The 20,247-nt window shown below is 48.4% G+C and overlaps 1 protein-coding gene across 1 annotated transcript in view; it reads left to right on the forward strand.

The window, feature by feature from the left end:
• Positions 1-20,247, forward strand: part of LOC138493088 (uncharacterized) — a 726,753-nt gene that overhangs the window by 225,128 nt on the left and 481,378 nt on the right. The window contains exon 4 of the mRNA XM_069620304.1: positions 7,210-7,458. Within this exon, the coding sequence (XP_069476405.1) occupies positions 7,210-7,458 (249 nt within the window). The remainder of the gene's footprint in view (positions 1-7,209; positions 7,459-20,247) is intronic.

The raw sequence follows: 20,247 nt of genomic DNA on the forward strand, positions 1-20,247 counted from the left end.
TGAAGGAGGGTCTTAAAGGCACTGTAATCTTGGAGGACAGGGTCTGTCTGTGAAACCAAAGGAGTCGCCCATGCCAGGGAATTGCCTGTCATATGAGTGATTGAAATCCTACCTTAGCGTGATCAGAGGCAAAGGCACTAGCTCTGAACGCAAAGTGGATGTTACCAGCCTCTAGAAATTCTTTGACCTTCTTGAGCGAGCCATCAAATTTCCCTGATACCAAGGCCATGGAAGGGAGATCCGCAGATTGTTGCTCTTTCGCAGCCATCCTTTGTTGGAGGGCTGCATTTTCATTCTTTAGATTTTGTACTTCAAGGTTTAGATTCTGAATCGCTGCTACCAACTTGTATTTGTTGGGCGGTAGCCATCCTAATTTCTGAGCGTTGCAAACTGTCACAACGGTCAGATATGTCTTCCTCTAATTCTCAAGGCACAGTCTCCCCTTCCGCCCCTTCCTCCTCACCTGAAGATACCAATTTCGGATCCACAATTTTATTCCTTCTTCAGAGCGGATGGTCCTTTTTTTTGTGAAGATACGGCCTGCCCCGGAAGGAATCCACCGTGACCACTAAGTCTCAGTTGTTCGGTGGCCTCTCTCCTGTAGTAGCCTCGATATGGGGAAGAAGCCTCCTGGCATCAAAAACCCCAATGATGAATGGTAAGTCTGTAGTAGAATCGGCGATGCTGCGATGTATTGTCACTCGGGGGTGCTATGGCGTGCAAGGTAGGTCCAAAGTAGAAGGAAATGCTATAGGGCTAGTGTGTGCCATACACGGGCTGTCACAGAAAGTGAGAGCAGCGGAAATATAAACCGACAAGAGTATTGGCGAGGAGGGCGAGCCCGAATGTCCGCACGGAAGAGCAGGTAAGCAGGGAATGCAAGAAAAGAGAAGCGTGAAGGAAAGATCTGACTGAATAGAAATACTGCAGAGAGGGTAGCTAAAGCAGAGAGAAACTACGCAGAAAAAAAAGACAGGTGGAACACGGAAGAAATAAGGAGGAGCCAAAGCTGAGAAAAGAGAGAGTGAAAGGAGCGGAGCACCGCTAAGAAAAATTACCACAGACCGTCGGCAACAAATGAGAAATCCAGGAACGTTGCAACGCGTCTGCCGCCGGATAGAGGCTGAAAGAAAAACACTCGGCGGAGGCCATGTTGCAAACAACTAGACCGAAAAGTGAACTGCGTGAAAGGAGCGTAGAGGGAATATCAATGGAGGCTACGTCTCCATCTAATCCATACGCGCCATCTCCCCAGAGGCATGACAGTATTACAGTAATGAGAGCCCGTAACAAATATTCTGGTGCTTTCCCTGTGGCCATGATGTCATTAAACAATGTTGTTAAGAAGGGAAGCAAAGTCGGCAGGAAGGACCTGTAAACTCCTATTTGTAAAGCCCTCCTCCCCCGGAGCCTTACCTAACTTCAAACGTCCTATGGCACCCTTCATTTCATCCCCAGTAATTGGAGCTTCTAGGATTTCCGATTCCGTTCTCATGAGCCAGGGGAGGTGGGAATCTGCCAGGTATTTCCCAATTTCTTCTTCACCAGCCGTCTCTTCACTCCTGTACAGACCCTCATAAAAAATGGCAAATGCCTCCTGAATCCCTTCAGCTGAAACCTCAGAAGCCCTCTCGCCTCCCTCTACCTCCATTACCGATCTTCCTGCACGCCGTAGCCTAGCTGTCAGGAGACCGTCCGTCTTGTCCCCTTTCTCATAAAATTTCTGTTTCAGAAATGTTAAGTTGTGGACTTTCTTTCCTTCTTCAAGGAGTCTCAACTCCTCCTTAGCACCCCTAACCTCCAGAATGTGGTCTTCCCTACCATTAGTGGACAACTGCACCCGCTTCTCCAGAGCACCTATCTTGTCTTTCAGACCTCTCTCAATGAGGGTTTGTTCTGTTATCTTGCGAGCCCCCTCTCTGATCAGCATCCCTCTGCACGTGGCCTTTGTTGCATCCCATACAGTGCCCTTTCGGATCTCCCCTGTGTCATTAAGTAAAATAAATTCTGTGATACCCTCCTCCTTCTCTCCCCTGAAGACTGGGTCCTCCCGCAGAGACTCATTGCTCCTCCACTTTCAGCTCCTCAGACAAAGGCCCCTCCATTCAATATCAACTGACACCATGTCGTGATCTGACCAACTAATAGGGTGGATTGCAGATCCCACTGCCGAATCCCATAGGTCTCTTGAAATGTATATTTAATCTATTCTCGTTAAGGTTCCATGTGGGGCGGGATAGTAGGTGAACCCCCTGTCCCATAGATGTAGGTGCCGTCATATGTCTCGCATCCCATAAAGCTCCTTGGCCGTGCTCAGTTCCTGCCCATGTGATTCTGGGGTGCATGTTCCTCGGAATGCCTGGACTGTCTTTCCAAGCTGACGTTGCTCCAGATGTTGAAATCTCCCACCAGTATGAGGCTTCCCATTTCTTCATTCATTACCTTTCCCAGGGTTCTCTACAGGAATCTCTGTTGACCCTGATTGGGGGAATACATAGTGGCAAATGTAAACCTGATTTTTTTAATCAATCATGAGACCAAGACCGCCCTTCCCTCCACGTCAGACCACACCTTAGTTACCTCCATCCAGAGACACCTACGGACCAAAATCCCAACCCCAGCCTTTCTTGTTATCCCCAAACCTCAGTACTCCCCCCGACCAGGCCACAGGGGATCCTACGTTCCTCACCTCTCAAATATTTAGTCTCCTGGGGGAATAGGACGTCAATCCCAGATCTTCTGAATTCCCTCGCTACCAGAGACTGTTTGGTCAGGGAGTTGAGCCCTTTCACATTCAGCATGCATACCCTCAGGTCGTCCCCCCTATGACCTCTCACTAAGTCAGCCATACCCAAATCTTGTTTCCTGCCCAGTTATCTGTGGAGGAGCCAAACCCACCACATTGCGACATGTCAGACCGTAAGTGTGCATTTGTCAACGTCAGATCAAGAAGTTCCAAACCCCCTGTGTCATTTAAGGGCCCAATCCCCCTCCGCCTTGCCCCCATCCTCTTGGGCTAGGCACCCGGTCCCTCCAAGTTACTTTCACTAGGAGAGTACCGAACCACCAAACAGGCCCAAAACCCAAGCCCCAACTCGTGGCGCCTCAATCTCAAACGCCCCCCCATGCCTCCAACTTCAACCAACGTAGCAAACTAAAATGGATCTGCGTGAAATGACCGAGTTGAAAAGTCTGACTACCAAAAGTCTGTAGCCCCCCATTTCTTTGCATATATATATATATATATATGGGGGGAGATCCCACACAGCCCCCCACCTTACGCCTATACATTTTGTATCAACTTTGTACTCCCCTCGCTGCCCTCCCCGACTTTTGTTATTCAGTCCTTTTGACCTCAGTCATTTTGGCCTAACCCAACTACAACTGCTTACGGACCCCTCGGTCCTTTCTCTCCAAGTTGTAGTGGCGGAATGCAGAACTCCTGTCCCACACAACGTCACCTCCCTTTACTCCTCTAACGACAGGCGCACAGGCCCATCCATCCCCTCAACCAGCAACAGCCAATTTATGACTTCACCCAGCTATCCATTGAGGACGTTCCGGCCGGGGGAGTGTTCAACTTCTGAAATGTCCTTGATCCGGGGATCCGCCTCCTTTTGGGACCCTTGATACGCCATTGTCTGTCTGCACTATCTTCTCCTTGTGAGCCAAAGGGCACTTCATCCCCCCCACAACCAACTCCCCCATTGCTCTGTTTATTTCTTCCTCCGTAGCCAGTCTGTACTTCAGGCCCTCCAGCTCGAAGGAAGTAGAGAACGGAAATACCCATCTGTATCGAACTCCCTTTTCATTTAGCCATTTCATCAAGGGGAGACACATCTTCTCTTCGTAAGGGTGAGAGAGGACAGATCCTGACAAATTGTAATCCTGGCCGTACCCATCATTATGGGGCCTTTGGCCCTTGCCCTTTCCAGTATTTTGAGTTTGTCTGGGTAATTGTGGAAACGGGCCAGGACCGACCTCTGGCCTCTCCCCGAGCCCCCAGCCCTATGAACTCTTTCGATTTTCGTGTCATCAGTAGAGTCATCTTCAAAGAGGAGCTTAATGATGACATGTATCTTCTCCTAAGAGCCCTTTCAGATTCCCCCTCTGGTCCCAAAAAAAGTAGGTTATTCCTCTGTTTGCGGTTCTCAAAGTCATCCATCTTCAGTACGATCTCTGCTTCTCTCCTCTCAATTTCGCCCATCCTCAACAATTTGGGTCTCCAGAGTGTCCAAAGAGGATTGATTGTATTCAACCGCTTTTAGTCTCTCCTCCATTTTGTCGATCCGCACATTAATCTTGTCGACTTTGCCCCGATGTCAGCCCTCATGTTCCGAATCTCCTAGTGAAGTGAGGCAACATCTTTCTTGGTCACCATTTAATTCTCCCCTTCGTTCTCCATCTTCCGTAGGTCGTGATGATCCTTGGGGTCTGTTCTACCTGGGTATGCAAATTTGGCTAGCTTTGCTTTAACCTCCATACGACATTTGAGAAGTTTGGAATACTCCAGAGCCCCTCGTCCCATACGTCCTCTTCACCCAGGGAGAGGATTCGTCTGGACACTCATGTGTCCACAGGATCACCTTCATTGTGAGAACATCCTACCTGATTATCGTCCTGGAAAAGAATTGCTCTCTGCCACCAGGTGGGGGGCCGCAGGACAGTCCCTCGTGGGCAAGGCGGACACACACCCCGATACCGGGGGTCCTCATCTCTCCCACAAACCCCAGGGTACAGATCCAAGTAGTGGGACACCAGTGTGTACTGGTGGTTTTAAGGTGTTGCGCTATGTCCAAGTTCTGCACAATGTCTCCTCTGGATTCCGCCGGAGCACTCAGTAGCTCCCGGTGGACTCTGCACGCCCCCCCCGTGCACCAGTCTGTCCTTCAGCGCTGTAAAGGCTGTTCTGCACCCCGTCCCCAGGGAGGCGGGCATATGTGCCAGGGCTGGGGGCCCACAACTCCCAGGCATTGCCCACAGAGGACTCCAGTCCACTTTTTCACTGCAGCCTCTGGGCTCCACCACTGGACTGGGGGGCCAGAACTTCCATGTGGGCCCAGTGCCTCTCTGATACACCCCCTCCAGATCCCAGCAAGACCCACAGCTCCCAACTTGCCCGGTGTGTCCTGTTCGCCCCACTCACTTTCTGCTCAGGGTGCCTGGGTCTCAATTAGGTCTTGCTTTGCTCCCGGGCTCCATGAATCCAACCTCCTGCTGTTCCAATGGGTGGGGGGCAAATTGCTTTCTCCCGTGCCTGGATTTGCGGGGGGGGCTCGCACCCTTTTTCAGCTCCTTGCAGAGGTGGATGTGGGGGCAGCTCCTCCAGGGGCCTGGCGCAGCCCCACAAGAAAGCCTCCCCCAGGGGACGGCGCATGCCAGAGAGAACACTTTCGCTTTCCCACGGAGGAGCAAGACAGTGGTTCTCCACTCCATCTCCATCAATTCACTCGGTTTTTGGAGCCTTATGCTCCTTATCGGGTCCTCTCTCCACCACAATGCACGTTTCCTCGCCCGGGGTTCTGAGTGGGGGCACACTCTATACAGGGGTCCTGGGTGACGGAGGAGCTCTAACCGGTAGTCTCCATCCACGCGCCCCCTGGTGGCCAATCCAGTCGGCCTCCCATATTAATTAGGAGATTGTACCGCCAGTCTTTTTCCCTAATCCCGATTTAGATATAAACAACAGTACATTCACTAGACTTGCATCTGCTGCTAACATTTTACATCAGCAGAACAAAGTCCTTCAGAAAGTCAGACACACTTCATTACATTCAGGGGTTCATCTATGGGCAGTCAAGCATCAAAAGCCTCCATGGCCAGATAGATGGTTTCTGCCATCTAAGAGGCATACAGATTACAAAAGAGGACCCACCTGCGGGGATGCATGCGCATGTTGCCATTGCAAAAGCCACAGCGATAGCTTTCCAAAGACAAGTATCCTTGGACGTTATCAACATGTCAGTTACATGGGCCTCACAGTCCACCTTCTGAAAGCATGTTTGCTTAGATGTCAGTAACAGGTTAGATGCTGCTTTCAGAAAAGCAGCATTATGGCTTCCAGTAGCAAACCAATGATCCTCCTCCCAGTGTAGGTGGTGCTTTGAATTCGCCATACAGTATGTAGGAAAGCGGACGGAATATAGGAGTAATAAAAAGTTACTGTTGTGACTGGAGTACTCCTAGTCCCATTTCCTCCATATGACCCATCATGCATCCCTCTAAAAAGTTACTAGGAAGTAGCCTGGTGTCTGACACATAAAATTTGACTGAGGTGAGGCGCCAGAGGGCTGGGCTACCGCTGTGTGGTCGCGCCCGTAGCTACACCTCTTAACGCTTCAATATGTAAATGTAAATTGCAAGTTTTTGCGGGCAAGAAGGTTCTAGTCTCCTTCCAATCCACAGACGCCCATACAGTATGGGGGGAAAAGGGTACCATGAATTAGGAGGACTCTAGTCACTACGGTGAGCAACATTCTATTTCTTCCTCTTGCTGCCTACATTTGGGGAGACCTGCAGACGTGGCACACTTCACATGGGTACATGGGTCTGCTTTTGAAATAACCTGCACTCTTCATGCCCACCATAACAGGTCCCCCTCTCCAATTTTAAGAATCAGCTAAACGGTATAAACCCCTTCAAGCCCCATATTCCCCTCAGTTTCTTTTCGGAATGTATATAATAACGATGGGTATTTCCCAAAATCCTATCTCTGTTGAAGCTTTTCTGAATTCCCTCCCCCGAAACCCTGGAGATTTGGTAGAGTGTTTTGAATTAAACATAAAGGGAAATAGATTGATGCATGTTCATCTATGATTTTCAAATTTCATGCACATTAGGCACAGAGCAACGAAATTCACATTTGTGTCCTGGTTCCTCCTTTAGAAACACCGATACCAATTCTTTTTTTTTTTACTTTTGAAACAAATTGAGGAATACCAGTGCTGCCTTGCCACACACTTGTTGAGAGTAATAATCATTATAGCTGTGAGACAAAACCCTAAGCATCATTGAACTTGGGGTTTACCTTCTTCTCCATGGGTTTGTTACTTATTAAAGTATGTTTTTGCAATATATCCTAGAGAAATACCATGGTAAAGCTTGCCCATCACAGAAGGTGGCAGGGGAGTGAGGCAGGGCTAGCAAAGTGTACTTAAAAATTGCATTTGAAACAACCATGTTAACAAATTTCTGTTTTACTCTTTACAGAACTAATCACCAAAGGGAAAGGTATGCTGCCAAAGAAAGCGAGGAAATATGATGATGATTCGAAGGCACCTCCTTTTGAGTGGTATGAGGAAGTCTTGGAGAGAAAAGTAGAACCAAACGAAGAGGGAGGGCCCGAAGAACGAGATGAGATTGTAAAAATTTGGAAGACCCCTAAGCCGAAGAAAAGAAAACAGTACATAGAGGTGGACGATGATGAACCAAAGACTGTTTCAGTAAAAGAAACAAAGGGTGCGGTTACAAGTTGATTTTAGGGCACCATATTTTGTAGGTTCGGAATGGTATCGAGCGCCCTCTCAACATCGAAATGACCGGTGACATTGAATGACCATTAATTGATGAGACAGTCCACACTGAGATCATTTTTGAAACTATCATTGTTATCGAGCCCTTCGATGCTGAGTGGGCACAGCTGTTAGGAGACAATCTGCGAAAGCAGGAGCAAAGTGAACATCATCCTCGGAATGAGGCATGATATTCCCAAAGTGGCAGAAGAATCTTGGTGTGTTTCCTGGATATTTTCCAAGGTCTGGAATCTCTTGTAAGTGGAGTCCAGTTTGGATTACCACTAACAACTAAGGTCACTGTCATGAATAGCTCCGAGGCCTGTAACCATCATCTTTGAGTCCAGCCAGATTCTTCATTCTTCATTCACTATTGCGGGCTGTATTTGTTGGCGTCCTCCAATGCCTGCAATCAGTAGTGTTAATCAGTGAAGGGAAACAAAGCATACATTTGGATTGTGCTACATCTGCTATCTTGCACGGTTGCAGAGCTTGAATGAAGGAGCCATGCGTCTTAAAACAGAGGGAAATAAAACATGCCTTTCATACTTGAAGAAAACCTATCTCCCAAGTCCCCAAAATAGATTAAATATCTCTTAAAGAGAGAGAGTGTGTTCACAGGCTCTACCTCAATGGGGTGGAAAACTTAAATTTTAAGACTGTCTTGGAGCTGACCATAATCAGAATAAACATATTTTAAAGACGGTCACATATCTAACACTATTATCTATAACACAATGAGTATCTAAGCAATATTAACAGGAAACATTAGGGATCATACATTTCAGTAAAATGATTTCTCTAAATCTGACTCCAGGTGGCTTACAATCAGATAGAGAAATGTATTTTTTTGTAAATGCAGTACGAATATGAAATGTAAAAAATTATTTCATTGATTTATTCTCATTGTTTTCTATTATTTGGTGCAATCTGTGAAAGAAACCTGTTTTAAGTCCAGTAAAGAAAATCTATTTCCAGTTACTGGGATCCCGTTTCTCTTTCTCAAAAGGTGATTTGATGCTTCAGCTGCAAGCACTGATGGCTCTCCTTTGGTCAGATATCCATTACTTATGCGTCAGAGCTGGATTCAGATACAAGGTCACATTTACCAGTTCATTGCTGTGGGGTGCTGGCTGATATTCCTCACTAAAGAAGGTTAGTAGACAATCTTTCATCCTTGATTTGGGATTCTGAGCATTGGTATCAGGATATCTTCCATGTCAATTACTATAAGGTAGAATGTAGAATGATATGGTCTGTCTCAGAGGATGGATGTCACGTAGGTGGCCTATCTCTATTTTATCAAGGCAATTGAACTCTTCCCAAGCTCAATTCATGGACTCATTCACCCTCTGTCTCAATCTGCAATATAATTCTGAGTTCTAAATACACTTGTGTGACTTTTTCTTATATTCCAGGGCTTTGTTTATTACCATCTAGCCACATGGTGTGTAGATGTTCAAACAGCAACCCACTCTTTGCAGCAAAGCAGGCATCTTCTGGTGCTCTCTCCAAAGATTCCAAAACCCTGCCTAGTTATTCTCTTTCATAGTTACATTTCCTACTCTCTTCCACTTGCTGGGACCTCTTCCAATTTGATACCAATGCAGAACTAATTCTAATACAGAGGGACTAGTGATATTCTGTCCCGATATCTATCTGTTGATTTATGTGTAACGGTAGACTGCAGCGAGACCCAGTGCATATCTTCCTCTTAGAATCTCATGAGTCACGCCGGATTCTGACTTAAATGTGGTGGATGTCTCCTACATGTGGGTACTGGTGAATTTCGATTTTTGCTTTGACACAGGAAACTTCCTGACATGCGCCATCTGTAAGAGTGCATTAGATCTCAAACTGTTGAAAGATTAACATGCATAATAAGGTAGAGCTACTAACACTTCATTGCATTGGTAAAATGGCACTGCAAAATTGGATGAAAGCCACATCTCCATAGTGAATGTGGAATAGTTACTTACTTGCAAATCCAGTTCCTATATCTTCGTTGAATTAATAAACGCTGATTATCTTCTCCCATGTGGGGAATCCCAGAACACTTTCAAAACTGGAGCGAAAACTCTTTATAGTAGACAGGTTTGATAAACTGTCATGCAACAATATATCACGTAAGCATATAGCCATAACATATATTTATAATTAACGTCAATTTACACTCCATAAAATAAAAATAGTACTAAAACTGCTTTACCCAGGGCCCATCCATAGAGAAAGAAAAGGAGACAATGGACAGATGAGTAGCTTAAACTAAACATGTGACCAAAACACTACCCCTTTAAAGTCAGAGTGTGCAGCCTCCCATTATGCACTGCACTGGCAGTTGAAGTCAGTTCTTTTTTAAGATAATAAAGAGACATAAGCATTAATTTAGCTATCATTTCGCCAGCATGGGGTCTGGCATGGATTCACATGCTTATGAATATTCCCCATTGTCAGGCTGGGAATCCTCGGTAAAGAAAAAAATCAGTATCAGTTTCGTTTCCGATATGTCTTTCTTAGTAACCAATCACTGGTCTCTGGGTCATACTGCCCCCAGCCTATGACTGCCCTCTCCCTAAGCCCTGCCCCTGGCAGCCATCCTCAGATTTTTACCGCACGTTCAAGTGTTGGGAGTCCTTGTGCTATAGCTCTCGAGCTTTTACTGCGTTTTGCTATTTTTCAAAGAGTTTAATCTAATTTTTTCGGTCAATCGAGCCTCAAGCTCCACCGTTTCTACTTCCGATCAACGGAGACCCGTTTCGGAATTTTCTACGCCCCTCAAGGATGAAGTTTTCGTCGAGTTATGCTTCTTGGAGGATTCCAGAAGTTTGTTTCTGAGGCCTACCCCGCGGACATGGCCCAGGAGAAAGGAAGCTCGACACCCGGATCCAAGCTGTTTCGGAACTGTCCTGGGTGCGGATTACAGAATGTGTTCAAGGAGGACGAGCACTCGAGGTGCCTCTACTGTCTTCATGGGGACAAAACGCACGTGGAGAAGGACTGTGCGTTTTGCATGAACATGGCGGATCGGACTATGAGGGATCGCCGGACCCGTCTCGCCAACTGGCTGGAAGGCAAGAGCCCAGCAGGTGAGAAGAAGAAGAAGTCTGAGCGGTCTTCTAAGCCCTGTGAGGGCGCCCCGGCGACGGGGGCCCAACAGAAGGCAAAGCACTGCAAGTCCGCGGACCGGGAGCGCTGAACAGTCGGGCTCCTCGGCTGCCAGGCAGGGCGCACCTTCACCGACGCCATCAACCACGAGCCAACGATCTGGCTCGCGGAACAGAAAATCCGAGAACCCGGCTAAGCTTCTGGAGAGGCCCCGGTCGATCGCGAAGGAACCGGCCGAAGGGGAGCGATGCGGTGTCCCTCCCCCTAAGGTGAAGGCCCCAAGCGCGGCCAAGGTGGTGAAGGCCTTGATTCAACCGGCCAAAGCCTCTATTGAGGGAGTCGCTGCGGCCCTGGCGAAGCCTGTGGAGGCTACCCCAGTGGAGGCGGCCTCGGGGCCCAGAGTTTCCCTGCCTCCGCAGAGGGAATTCTCTTTTAAGCCCATCGAGAAGACCCCCGTGAAGACCCTGGTGGAAAAAAAGGGGGGGCCGGTGGCCGTTACAGACACGGGCACAGCCTCTGAGGAGGAGCTGGTCGAAGTCGAAGAGGGACTCAACAAGAATTTGGAAGAGGCCCGGTCCCACGGGAGGGAGCCCGACGAGGGGGACGACGAGAGCGAGGGTGGCGACGACGAGGCTCCTGTGGAGGAGGAGCAACCATCGCGCCCGTCGCAGCCTGAGCCACAGGACAACTTGGCGGCCATTTTGACGGCAATCCAAGCCTTATGCACGGAAATAAGGACGAGATTGCCCCTACCCCCGACGGACGACCCAACTGAACCTGGTCCGTCGGGGAGCCCTCCAAACAAAAGGAGGAGGATTCATCCAGCCCCGCCCTTTCAGCCATCACGGCCCTCTCAGCCTTTGTCTCCTTCCCCGGTCCCGAGGGATGACACGGGAACAGATACGGCCATGACAGGGACGGATGACGACGGTGGTGATGACGGGACTGACCTCCCATCGCTGATTCCTCAGGCATCGCCGCCCAATGAAATTGGCTCCTTCCACGCCATGATTGCCAGGTCGTCCGAGCTTTCCAGCTCTGCCCCGAAGAAAAGAAGAAGGAAGGCTTCCTCTACCAAAGGTGCGAGGCCAAGAGGTGCCGCTGCTGGATGACATCTGGGATGAAGGACTTGCTCTCCTCAAGAACCCATCCACGTCGCCTGCCAAGAGGGACCGGTACGAGAAGAAGTACCGGGTCCCCGACGGCACGCCTCTTTGTGCCTTATGGCACAACCGACCCCGGATTCGGTCGTCTCGGCAGCGGCCAAGAAGAAAGCAGGGGGGGGCATCGGCTTCAACTTCAACTTCCCCGCCGGACGGCGAGGGAAAGAAACTAGATGCCATGGGACGACAAGTCATCTCGTCTGCGGCGATGACGATTAAGGCGGCTAACGCCCTAGCGATTGTGGCCCGCTACGACAGGGAGTTGTGGTACAAGATCGCTCCCCTGTTGGACTTCCTCCCGGATGACAAGACGGCAGAGGCCCTGGCGATCCTACAGGAGGGTGAGGTGGCGTCGGACCACGCCATAACGGGGGCCATGGACATTGCCGACACCGGTTTCTGCCAGTTGAGCAATGGCATTTGCCTTCGACGGCGGGGGTGGCTCAAGGCGACAGATTTCCGCCAAGACGTACAAGCCAAAGTTTTGCACATGCCCTTCGGCAGGAACAATCTGTTTTGGGAAGACAGTGGATGAGTCCCTTCAGGCCATCAAGGCCGACATGGAGACGGCTCGGGCCTTGGGAGTTCTGCAGCAACGACGGCCGCCCTTTCGGAACTCCGGAGGCAAGCAAGGTGCCTCCAAAGGGTTTGGCGGCGGCTCCTTGACATACCATCAGGCGGCCCGTTCCTCGTCGCAAGAAGCCTACAGGGGACGAGGCAAGTCAGGGGGATCTCGCCGTCGTCGCCAGGGAGGCCAAGGCGGCAAGGCCGCTGCCAAGCAAGACTGTACCGGCCGTTGCGTCGGGCCCCCACCGAAGCACCCCGGTGGGAGGCCAGCTGACGAAGTTTGTCAGCGTGTGGGAGTCCATCTCCACCGAGCATTGGTGCTGGATGACCTGGTCCACGAACACACTCTGGAATTTCTAAAAAAGTGCCCCCGCATTCCTCCCGTGGCCAGGAAGGAAAATCACATCCCTCAACTGCTGTTGGAGTTAAGGGCGATGCTCAAGAAGGGAGCCATCAAGCTCGTCCCAAAGGGTCTCCGGGGCTCCGGAGTGTACTCAAGATACTTCCTCGTCAGAAAGAAGACAGGAGGATGGCATCCCATCCTGGACCTGCGTCGGCTAAACAAATACATCAAGGCACAGAATTTCCGGATGGTCACCCTCCAGCACGTACTGGGCCAGCTGGAGGAAGGAGACTTCCTATCGTCGTTGGATTTGGAGGTTGCGTACTTTCACATCCCCATCCTAAAAAGACACCGAAAGTTTCTCAGGTTCGTATTCCAAGGGCGGCACTACCAGTTCAAGGGCCTCCCATTCGGATTGAAGTTGGCGCCCAGGGTATTCACCAAGTGCCTAGCTCCAGTGGCGGCGCGGCTGCACCTGCAGGGGATCCATGTCTACCCCTACCTGGACGATTGGCTCATCCGAGCAGGAACAAGGGAACTCACCGTCGCACACACAGTGAAGACCGTCCGGCTGCTCACGGACCTGGGATTCTCCATCAACTTCCCCAAATCCCACCTGGTTCTGTCACAGGTCGCACTGTTTCTGGGAGCCAAGCTCGATACAGTAGCGTGACTGGCCTCGCTGTCGGAGGAAAGGACGAAGGCCATCCTGAGCAAGGTGCAGCGTCTGCTGGCCACTGATGTGGCCAGGGTGAGGGCCATCAAGTCCCTTCTCGGGATGATGTCCTCTTGCATCTATCTGGTGTGCCTGTGCAGGCTTCGGATGCGTCCTCTACAGGAGTTCCTCGACGACCGTTGGATACAAGCGGCGGGCAGTTTCGAGGACAAGATCTCGCTCGACGAGGGCTTCCGCCAAGCAATTCGGTGGTGGGGCACTGCCAAGCAATTCGGTGGTAGAACGCCACCACAATGTTCTACATCCGGAAGCAGGGAGGAGGGAGGAACCAGATCCCCAGCCCTATCCAAGGAGGCCCAGGATCTGTGGCAGGGGATGTTTCTGGTACCCTTCCACCTGGCAGGAATAAAAAACACCATCGCCGACTCACTCAGCAGGGAGCTGCGCTCGTGCCACGAGTGGGAACTATGCCAGGATCAAGTGGATCGACTCTTCCAGCGATGGAGCAAACCCCAGATCGACCTGTTCATGACGGCAACCAACTCCAAGTGCCAGAGGTTCGCCAGCAGGTTCCCCAGCCGAGGAGCATGGGCGATGCTTTCTCGTTCCCATGGGACGGCCTGTTCCTGTATGCGTTCCCTCCTTTGCCGTTGCGGCTCCGACTCATCAATCAACTCAAGAGGTCCCGGTGCAGGATGATCCTCGTCACACCGGCGTGGCTGAGACAGATCTGGTTCCCGGACCTTCTGGACTTGTCAGCGTCCCCACCGATCAAACTGTCGACGGACGCAGATCTTCTCTCCAGAGAAGGAGGCGCCATCATTCATCACGACCCGGGGTCGCTGAACTTGCAGGCCTGGCTCCTGCAGCACTAGAGTTTGGAGGGTACGATATCCCAGCGGACTGCAAAGAGGTCCTTGCAAAGGCCAGGGCATCCTCAACTCAAGTGCTACAGACACAAGTGGAAGAGGTTCTCTGTCTGGTGCCGTGCACAGAAGATTAACCCTCTACGGATTACGGCCCCTCAAGTGCTACCGTACCTACTGTCGCTGGCCAAGGCGGGACTGGCACATGCTTCCATCAAGATACACCTGGCAGCGATTTCCCGATACACCAGAACTACAGGGCGTCCATCCCTGTGGTCTCATCGCCTGGTGAAGGAATTTATGAAAGGACTGTTCCGATCGTTCCCGCCGGTACAGGCTCCAGCCCCGGTGTGGGAGCTCAACGTGGTGCTGACCAGGCTCATGGGGGCACCATTCGAGCCTCTGCATTCGGCACCGTTGAAGTTCCTGTTGTGGAAGACAGCATTTCTTGTGGCCATCACCTCCGCACGATGGGTGGGAGAGATCCAGGCCCTATCCTGCAAGCCTCCATACGAGTTTTCACGACACGAGGGTGGTGCTGAGGACGCACCACTCCTTCATGCCCAAGGTGCCATCGGACTTCCACCTCAACGAACCCTTGGTGTTGCCAGTTTTCTTCCCATCGCCTTTGTCGCCGGCTGAGAGGACTCTGCACTCGCTGGACGTAGCTAGAGCGCTGAAGTTCTACGTGGACCACACGAAGAGTTTTCGAAAGACATCACAGCTGTTTGTAAACTTTGGACCTGTGAATCAAGGGAAGGCTCTCTCGAAGGCTTCCATTTCCAGATGGCTCTCCGGCTGCATCATGCACTGTCACCGGTTGGCAAACCGACCGTTGCCCGGCCATCCGAGAGCCCACTCGACCAGAGCGATCGCTGCTACCACAGCGTTCTTGTCTGGTGTGCCCCTGCTGGACATCTGCAGGGCTGCTACGTGGAGGCCGACGCACACCTTCACAAGATTCTACTGCGTCGACCGGGATTCCAAGGAGGAGTCCAGAGTCGGCCGGTCAGTGCTGCGCAACCTGTTCGCTGAAGGTGAGCCTGGTGGGGAGGTAAGAGTTGCTTAATGTTGAGTTTATGTAATGCTTAATGTTGAGCCTTGCCACCTCCTGTGGTTGTGCATGTGTGTACTGCTATGTATTCTTCTATTCATGAGCATGTGAATCCATGCCAGACCCCATGCTGGAGAAGAAACAAGTTACTTACCTGTAACTGTTGTTCTCCAGCGTGGGTCTGGCATAGATTCACATGCGAACCCTCCGTCCCACCCCTCTGCGGCTCTTCACTTGGTCATACTGCCACTTTACGTGCTACCAAATCTGAGGATGGCTGCCAGGGGCGTGGCTTAAGGAGAGGGCAGTCATTGGCTGGGGCAGTATGCCCCAGAGACCAGTGATTGGTTACTACTAAGAAATACAGATCAGAAACGAAACTGATGCTGATTTTTTTCTTTACCGAGAATTCCCAGCCGGAAGACGGGTAATATTGATGAGCATGTGAATCCATGCCAGACCCACGCTGGAGAACAACAGTTACAGGTAACTTGTTCCTTCTCACATTCCCACAGTCCTACACCACCCCTGATTGAAGAAGGGAGATGACAGGTAACTATTTCTTCTTTATCCTGCGATCTTCAGTGATATTCATGAACACTGAATAGAACGCCAAGTTCATTGGCATGGAGTAAGGCAATCAGTAAGATCCTGTCAGTGAAAGAACAAATACAAAATTTTATGTAGTATAAAAAACAGTGCCTGATCACCCAACTAATACGTGCATCAGGCCCTCTATAACACGAGAGTATGACAACTAACCAAACATATTTTGTAAAAAGGCTGCCCCACTTAGGCTTCTGTTATAGCATCAGAGTCTAGGCAATAGTGCCTGGTAAAGAATGGCTAGATTTTGACATTTTTTTTTTTATTTTTTATGAAAACTACAGTTTTAACATATAGAGAAAACTTTTGTTTCAAATGGTCACTTCGAAGATTGAGAAAAAACAAAACAGCATCCCAAAGATTCATCACAATTAGTTCAAGGTTCAAAGGTTCAGAAATTTCTTTGAGGTGATTAATTTGAATTTGCTAGAACTAAAGCTAGCACGATTCTTCATTCGTGAGTAGACTAAGGACGACAGAAGGAAGATACAAGGATGAAGAGCAAAATTCAAATGCAACATAAACAAGCTTTGTCTCAAACTGCCAACAGACCGATTTCTGATCTATTAAAAGCCTAAGCACAAATGCTCTCAACAGATTCAAGTCAGAAAGTGACGAAGTCACGCCACAAGCCCTCGTGGGGCACGCCTAACTTGCAAGCACAGTTAGCATGGAGACTGAAGCAATATATTTAAGTAATTTACGATGGCACATACGTGTTTAACGTTATTGCCACTGGAAATTAGTCGCCACCAAGCCTCCATATCTCCATCTAAAGGCGCAAATTGGCTCAGGTGCTTTGAGCGTAAGTCGCAGATGGCTAGACAATCAAGAATTAGATGTTTTAAGGTTTCAGTGGACCCTCGGCAAAAACGGCATAAATTGTCCTTCAGCGAGGCATCCTTTCTTTGCCATAGAATTTCCTTTGTTCTCAAAATATTTAAACGAAATCTTAGGAATTGCTCGCGATAATGTCTCGAGTAGCAACGCAAAAGATAGGAAGATTGTACGTTTAATTTTTTGTGATCAGGACTCAGCCATTTTGAAGAGGCCAATTTCTCGTGTGCTTCCAGGTTGATAGTCCATGCCCAGATATCAAATTTTCGTTTCGCATGTAGTGGTCGTTTGAACAGATCGAAATTGCCAATTTCTGCAACATCAACCCAATGTTGGACTCTTGAACGCCAATGGTCTAGTAAGCAGGCCCCGGTGGAGTCGTCCTCACCTGAGAAGATACAGTAGGCCGCTGGTTTGCTGTTTTCTTTCATCTTTCGCATCAGTGCAATTGATTTCCAGATCATATGGCTATAAAGAGAGTTCAAGGACAGTTCATGTCTTAAAGTGATAACAGGGACACACTTCGGAAGGTTTAATGCACGTTTCCAGAAGCAACCTTCAAGCTGGTTCCAGGTGTTTTCATTTATGTGCCAGCTCGCTTCTGCATCAAAGGTCAGAATCGGTACCACCTTTTGTAGGTAGAACATTATGATCGGAGTTAGTGAAAATTTGCCGAAGTTTTTGTTTATTTTGGCCGCTTGAAGAGCCAGTCCTAGACATTTTACTTTCAGGGCATCCACCCATAACTTTTCGCAGAGCGAATTATTGAATTGCACTCCAAGGTACCGTATTGAGTTTACTGATGACAAGCGCTGGCCACCGACCGCCCAGTTAAAGGCTTTATCTTTCTTGCTTCTCACATGGCCAATTGTCAGGATTTTTGTTTTTTCAGTGTTTATTTGAAGTTCATTAGACGATAAGTAATCGTACAGACAGTGAAGTAGTCGCTGCAGTCCAACTTGTGTTCGATCCAGCAGCACTAGGTCATCAGCATATGCGATGTATCGTACTGAAGTCCTATGTAATTTCGGAGGGAAGCAGTGGGCTTGATCTAAGTGGGGCTGTAGATCTGCTAAAAATAATTTAAACAGATCAGCTGCCAATGGGCACCCTTGCTTTACACCTCTTGTTGTTGTGATTTTATCAGATAGTTCCCCAGCCTTATTTAGACGTACTCGAATTGAAGTATTAGAATGTAGGGCCATGATAGGATTGAGTATACCAGCTGGACATTTCCATCTTAATAATTTTAGCCACAGCAGATTACGATTTATACCATCAAAGGCTTGCTTCATATCAATGAAGGCCAGATGTAACTTGGTATTTGCTTTTAAGGCTTCTAATTTCAGGATGGTTAATATTGAGATGTTTACATCAACGCCAACGCCCTTTGAGAATCCAGTTTGACGGTCATCTAGAATGCCAACCTCACAAGCCCAGGCTGCCAATTTTGATCTCAGATTTGATCCGAAGATTTTACCGATCGAATCAAGTAGGGCGATCGGGCGATAGTTTTCAGGAGAATCCCAACGCCCCTTTTTGTGGATGGGAACAACAATTGCAGTTAACCAGGACTCAGGCAATGATTTATGTTTGGTGATATTCTTGAACAGACATTCAATGAAAGGCGCCCATTGCTGCGTGTTTTTTTTTAGCATTACGTTACTGATCAAATCTGGGCCGGCTGCACGCGAGTTCTTTAGTAATTTAATAGCGTGGGTTATGTCATCAAGCGACATTTCTGTGTTCCATGGCTCACCTTTGGACCTAGACTGTAGTTCCGGTTCAAAAGTCTGGCTGTTAAAAACTTTAGAGAAATGTTCGCACCAGACGTCAGCTGAAATGATGTTCTGTGTCGAATTCATGCTGTTTGCCTGGCCTATGTTTAAAATTTGCCATATGTCGCGTGTGTTTTTAGTCAGCATATATTTCATCATTAATTCGGCGCGGTCTTGCTCTATTATCATACGATTGGAAGTAACCCAATTTCTAAACAGCGTACGTCTGTTTCTCACTTCCACTGATAATTTTTGCTTTGATATGTTTCTTTTTTTTTTTTTTAGACACCTCAAGTCTCTTCTTAGCTCTTGTTTTTTCTCATGCAAGAGCTTGCAGAACAGATGTTTGTGACTTTTTTGTTGTGTTTTCGAACCATTAGGATCGGTTGTATGTATCGATAGAAGGGGTGTGTAATCTATCCCAATAGGCAATCTCATGAGCTTCTCAGTTAAGCAGCCAATCTGGTTAAGACTAATCCGCAGCCGATTTCCGCTCCTGTTTGTTTCGACGGGCAAGTTATATAAATCTGTAGGAATGGCAGTTGACGAGACATTCGAGGTTTAATAGTCTATGGTCACTATTGGACATTTGTTGGACGTGCAGTGAGTTAATCTTTGGCTCAAACACTCTTGAAATCCAAAAATAATCGATGATACTATGTAGGTGCTCTCTATGCCAAGTTGGTTGTGCTGGATTATCACCTTTGACCGCACCATTAACCATTATACAATCACGTATTTTCATTGCCTTTGACCATTGTTGAGCTCTGACTCCAATCTGATCTTTAGGAATCAGATGGTAAGTCTGATCCTTTGGAGCATATTTAAACCAGGTGCAGTTTAAGTCTCCGCAGCAAATAATTGTTAAATTGCTGTGTTTTAAAATTGCGTTATCCATTAGAGAGCATACAGCATCTATGAGTACCTTCGAGCTGATATTAGCCGCATTCCAGTAGCAGTTTATGATTAGAAGCGATGTCCTTATTAAGTCAGCATTGTCGCACATTGCGTGCATAAGTGTACCTTGAATAAAAGGATTGGGATTAAATGCTTCTGGTGTGGACCAGTTTTGTGACAGGCGAACCATAGTTATAAGTCCTGCGCTTGGGCGCCCATGGGCATTTTTGATGGCTGGATTGATTAAGGTAGTAAAGCCATCTCTCAGGGGGGCCTCAGACAACCAAGTCTCCTGTAAACAGATGGCAAACACCTTTTCGAGTGGAAATTCAAAGTCATTAAATAAGTGGCTGAACCCTCGAGTGTTCCAAGAGAGAATTGAATGAGGAACCTCCACTGTTGTCAATCATGGCTAAACTTGAGCATGTACTCTCGAACGGCTTACATAGTTCTTCTTTTGGTGCTTTATGTGGCCGTGGGTACCTACTGTAGTTAGATGCTTTCGGAAGTTTGCAACGTCTTCAACTTGTTTAGCGAGCAGTTGCTTGTCGGACTTCTTATCGGAATTATTTACGATGTCAATCTCACGTTCACTTGAAATTTCGAAGCCAAACATCAAGAGGTCGTCTGCAGCTTTCAATAGAGTATTACGAACTCCCCATGAAGCGATGTGTAACAGGACGGAATCAGAGCATTGCTCTGTTACATATTCAACTATTTGGATGTCCTCAGTGACAATCAGCCGCAGAGGAGGAATGTGTTTGAACAACCTTAGCACATTAGTCCGGTTCAAATTTAACTCGTTGTCATCACCCAGAATGTTTTGTAATCTCAATTTATGATT

This window comes from Ambystoma mexicanum, chromosome 10 (genome assembly GCF_040938575.1).
Source record: "Ambystoma mexicanum isolate Mex_15411 chromosome 10, UKY_AmexF1_1, whole genome shotgun sequence".
Lineage (NCBI taxonomy): Eukaryota > Metazoa > Chordata > Amphibia > Caudata > Ambystomatidae > Ambystoma > Ambystoma mexicanum.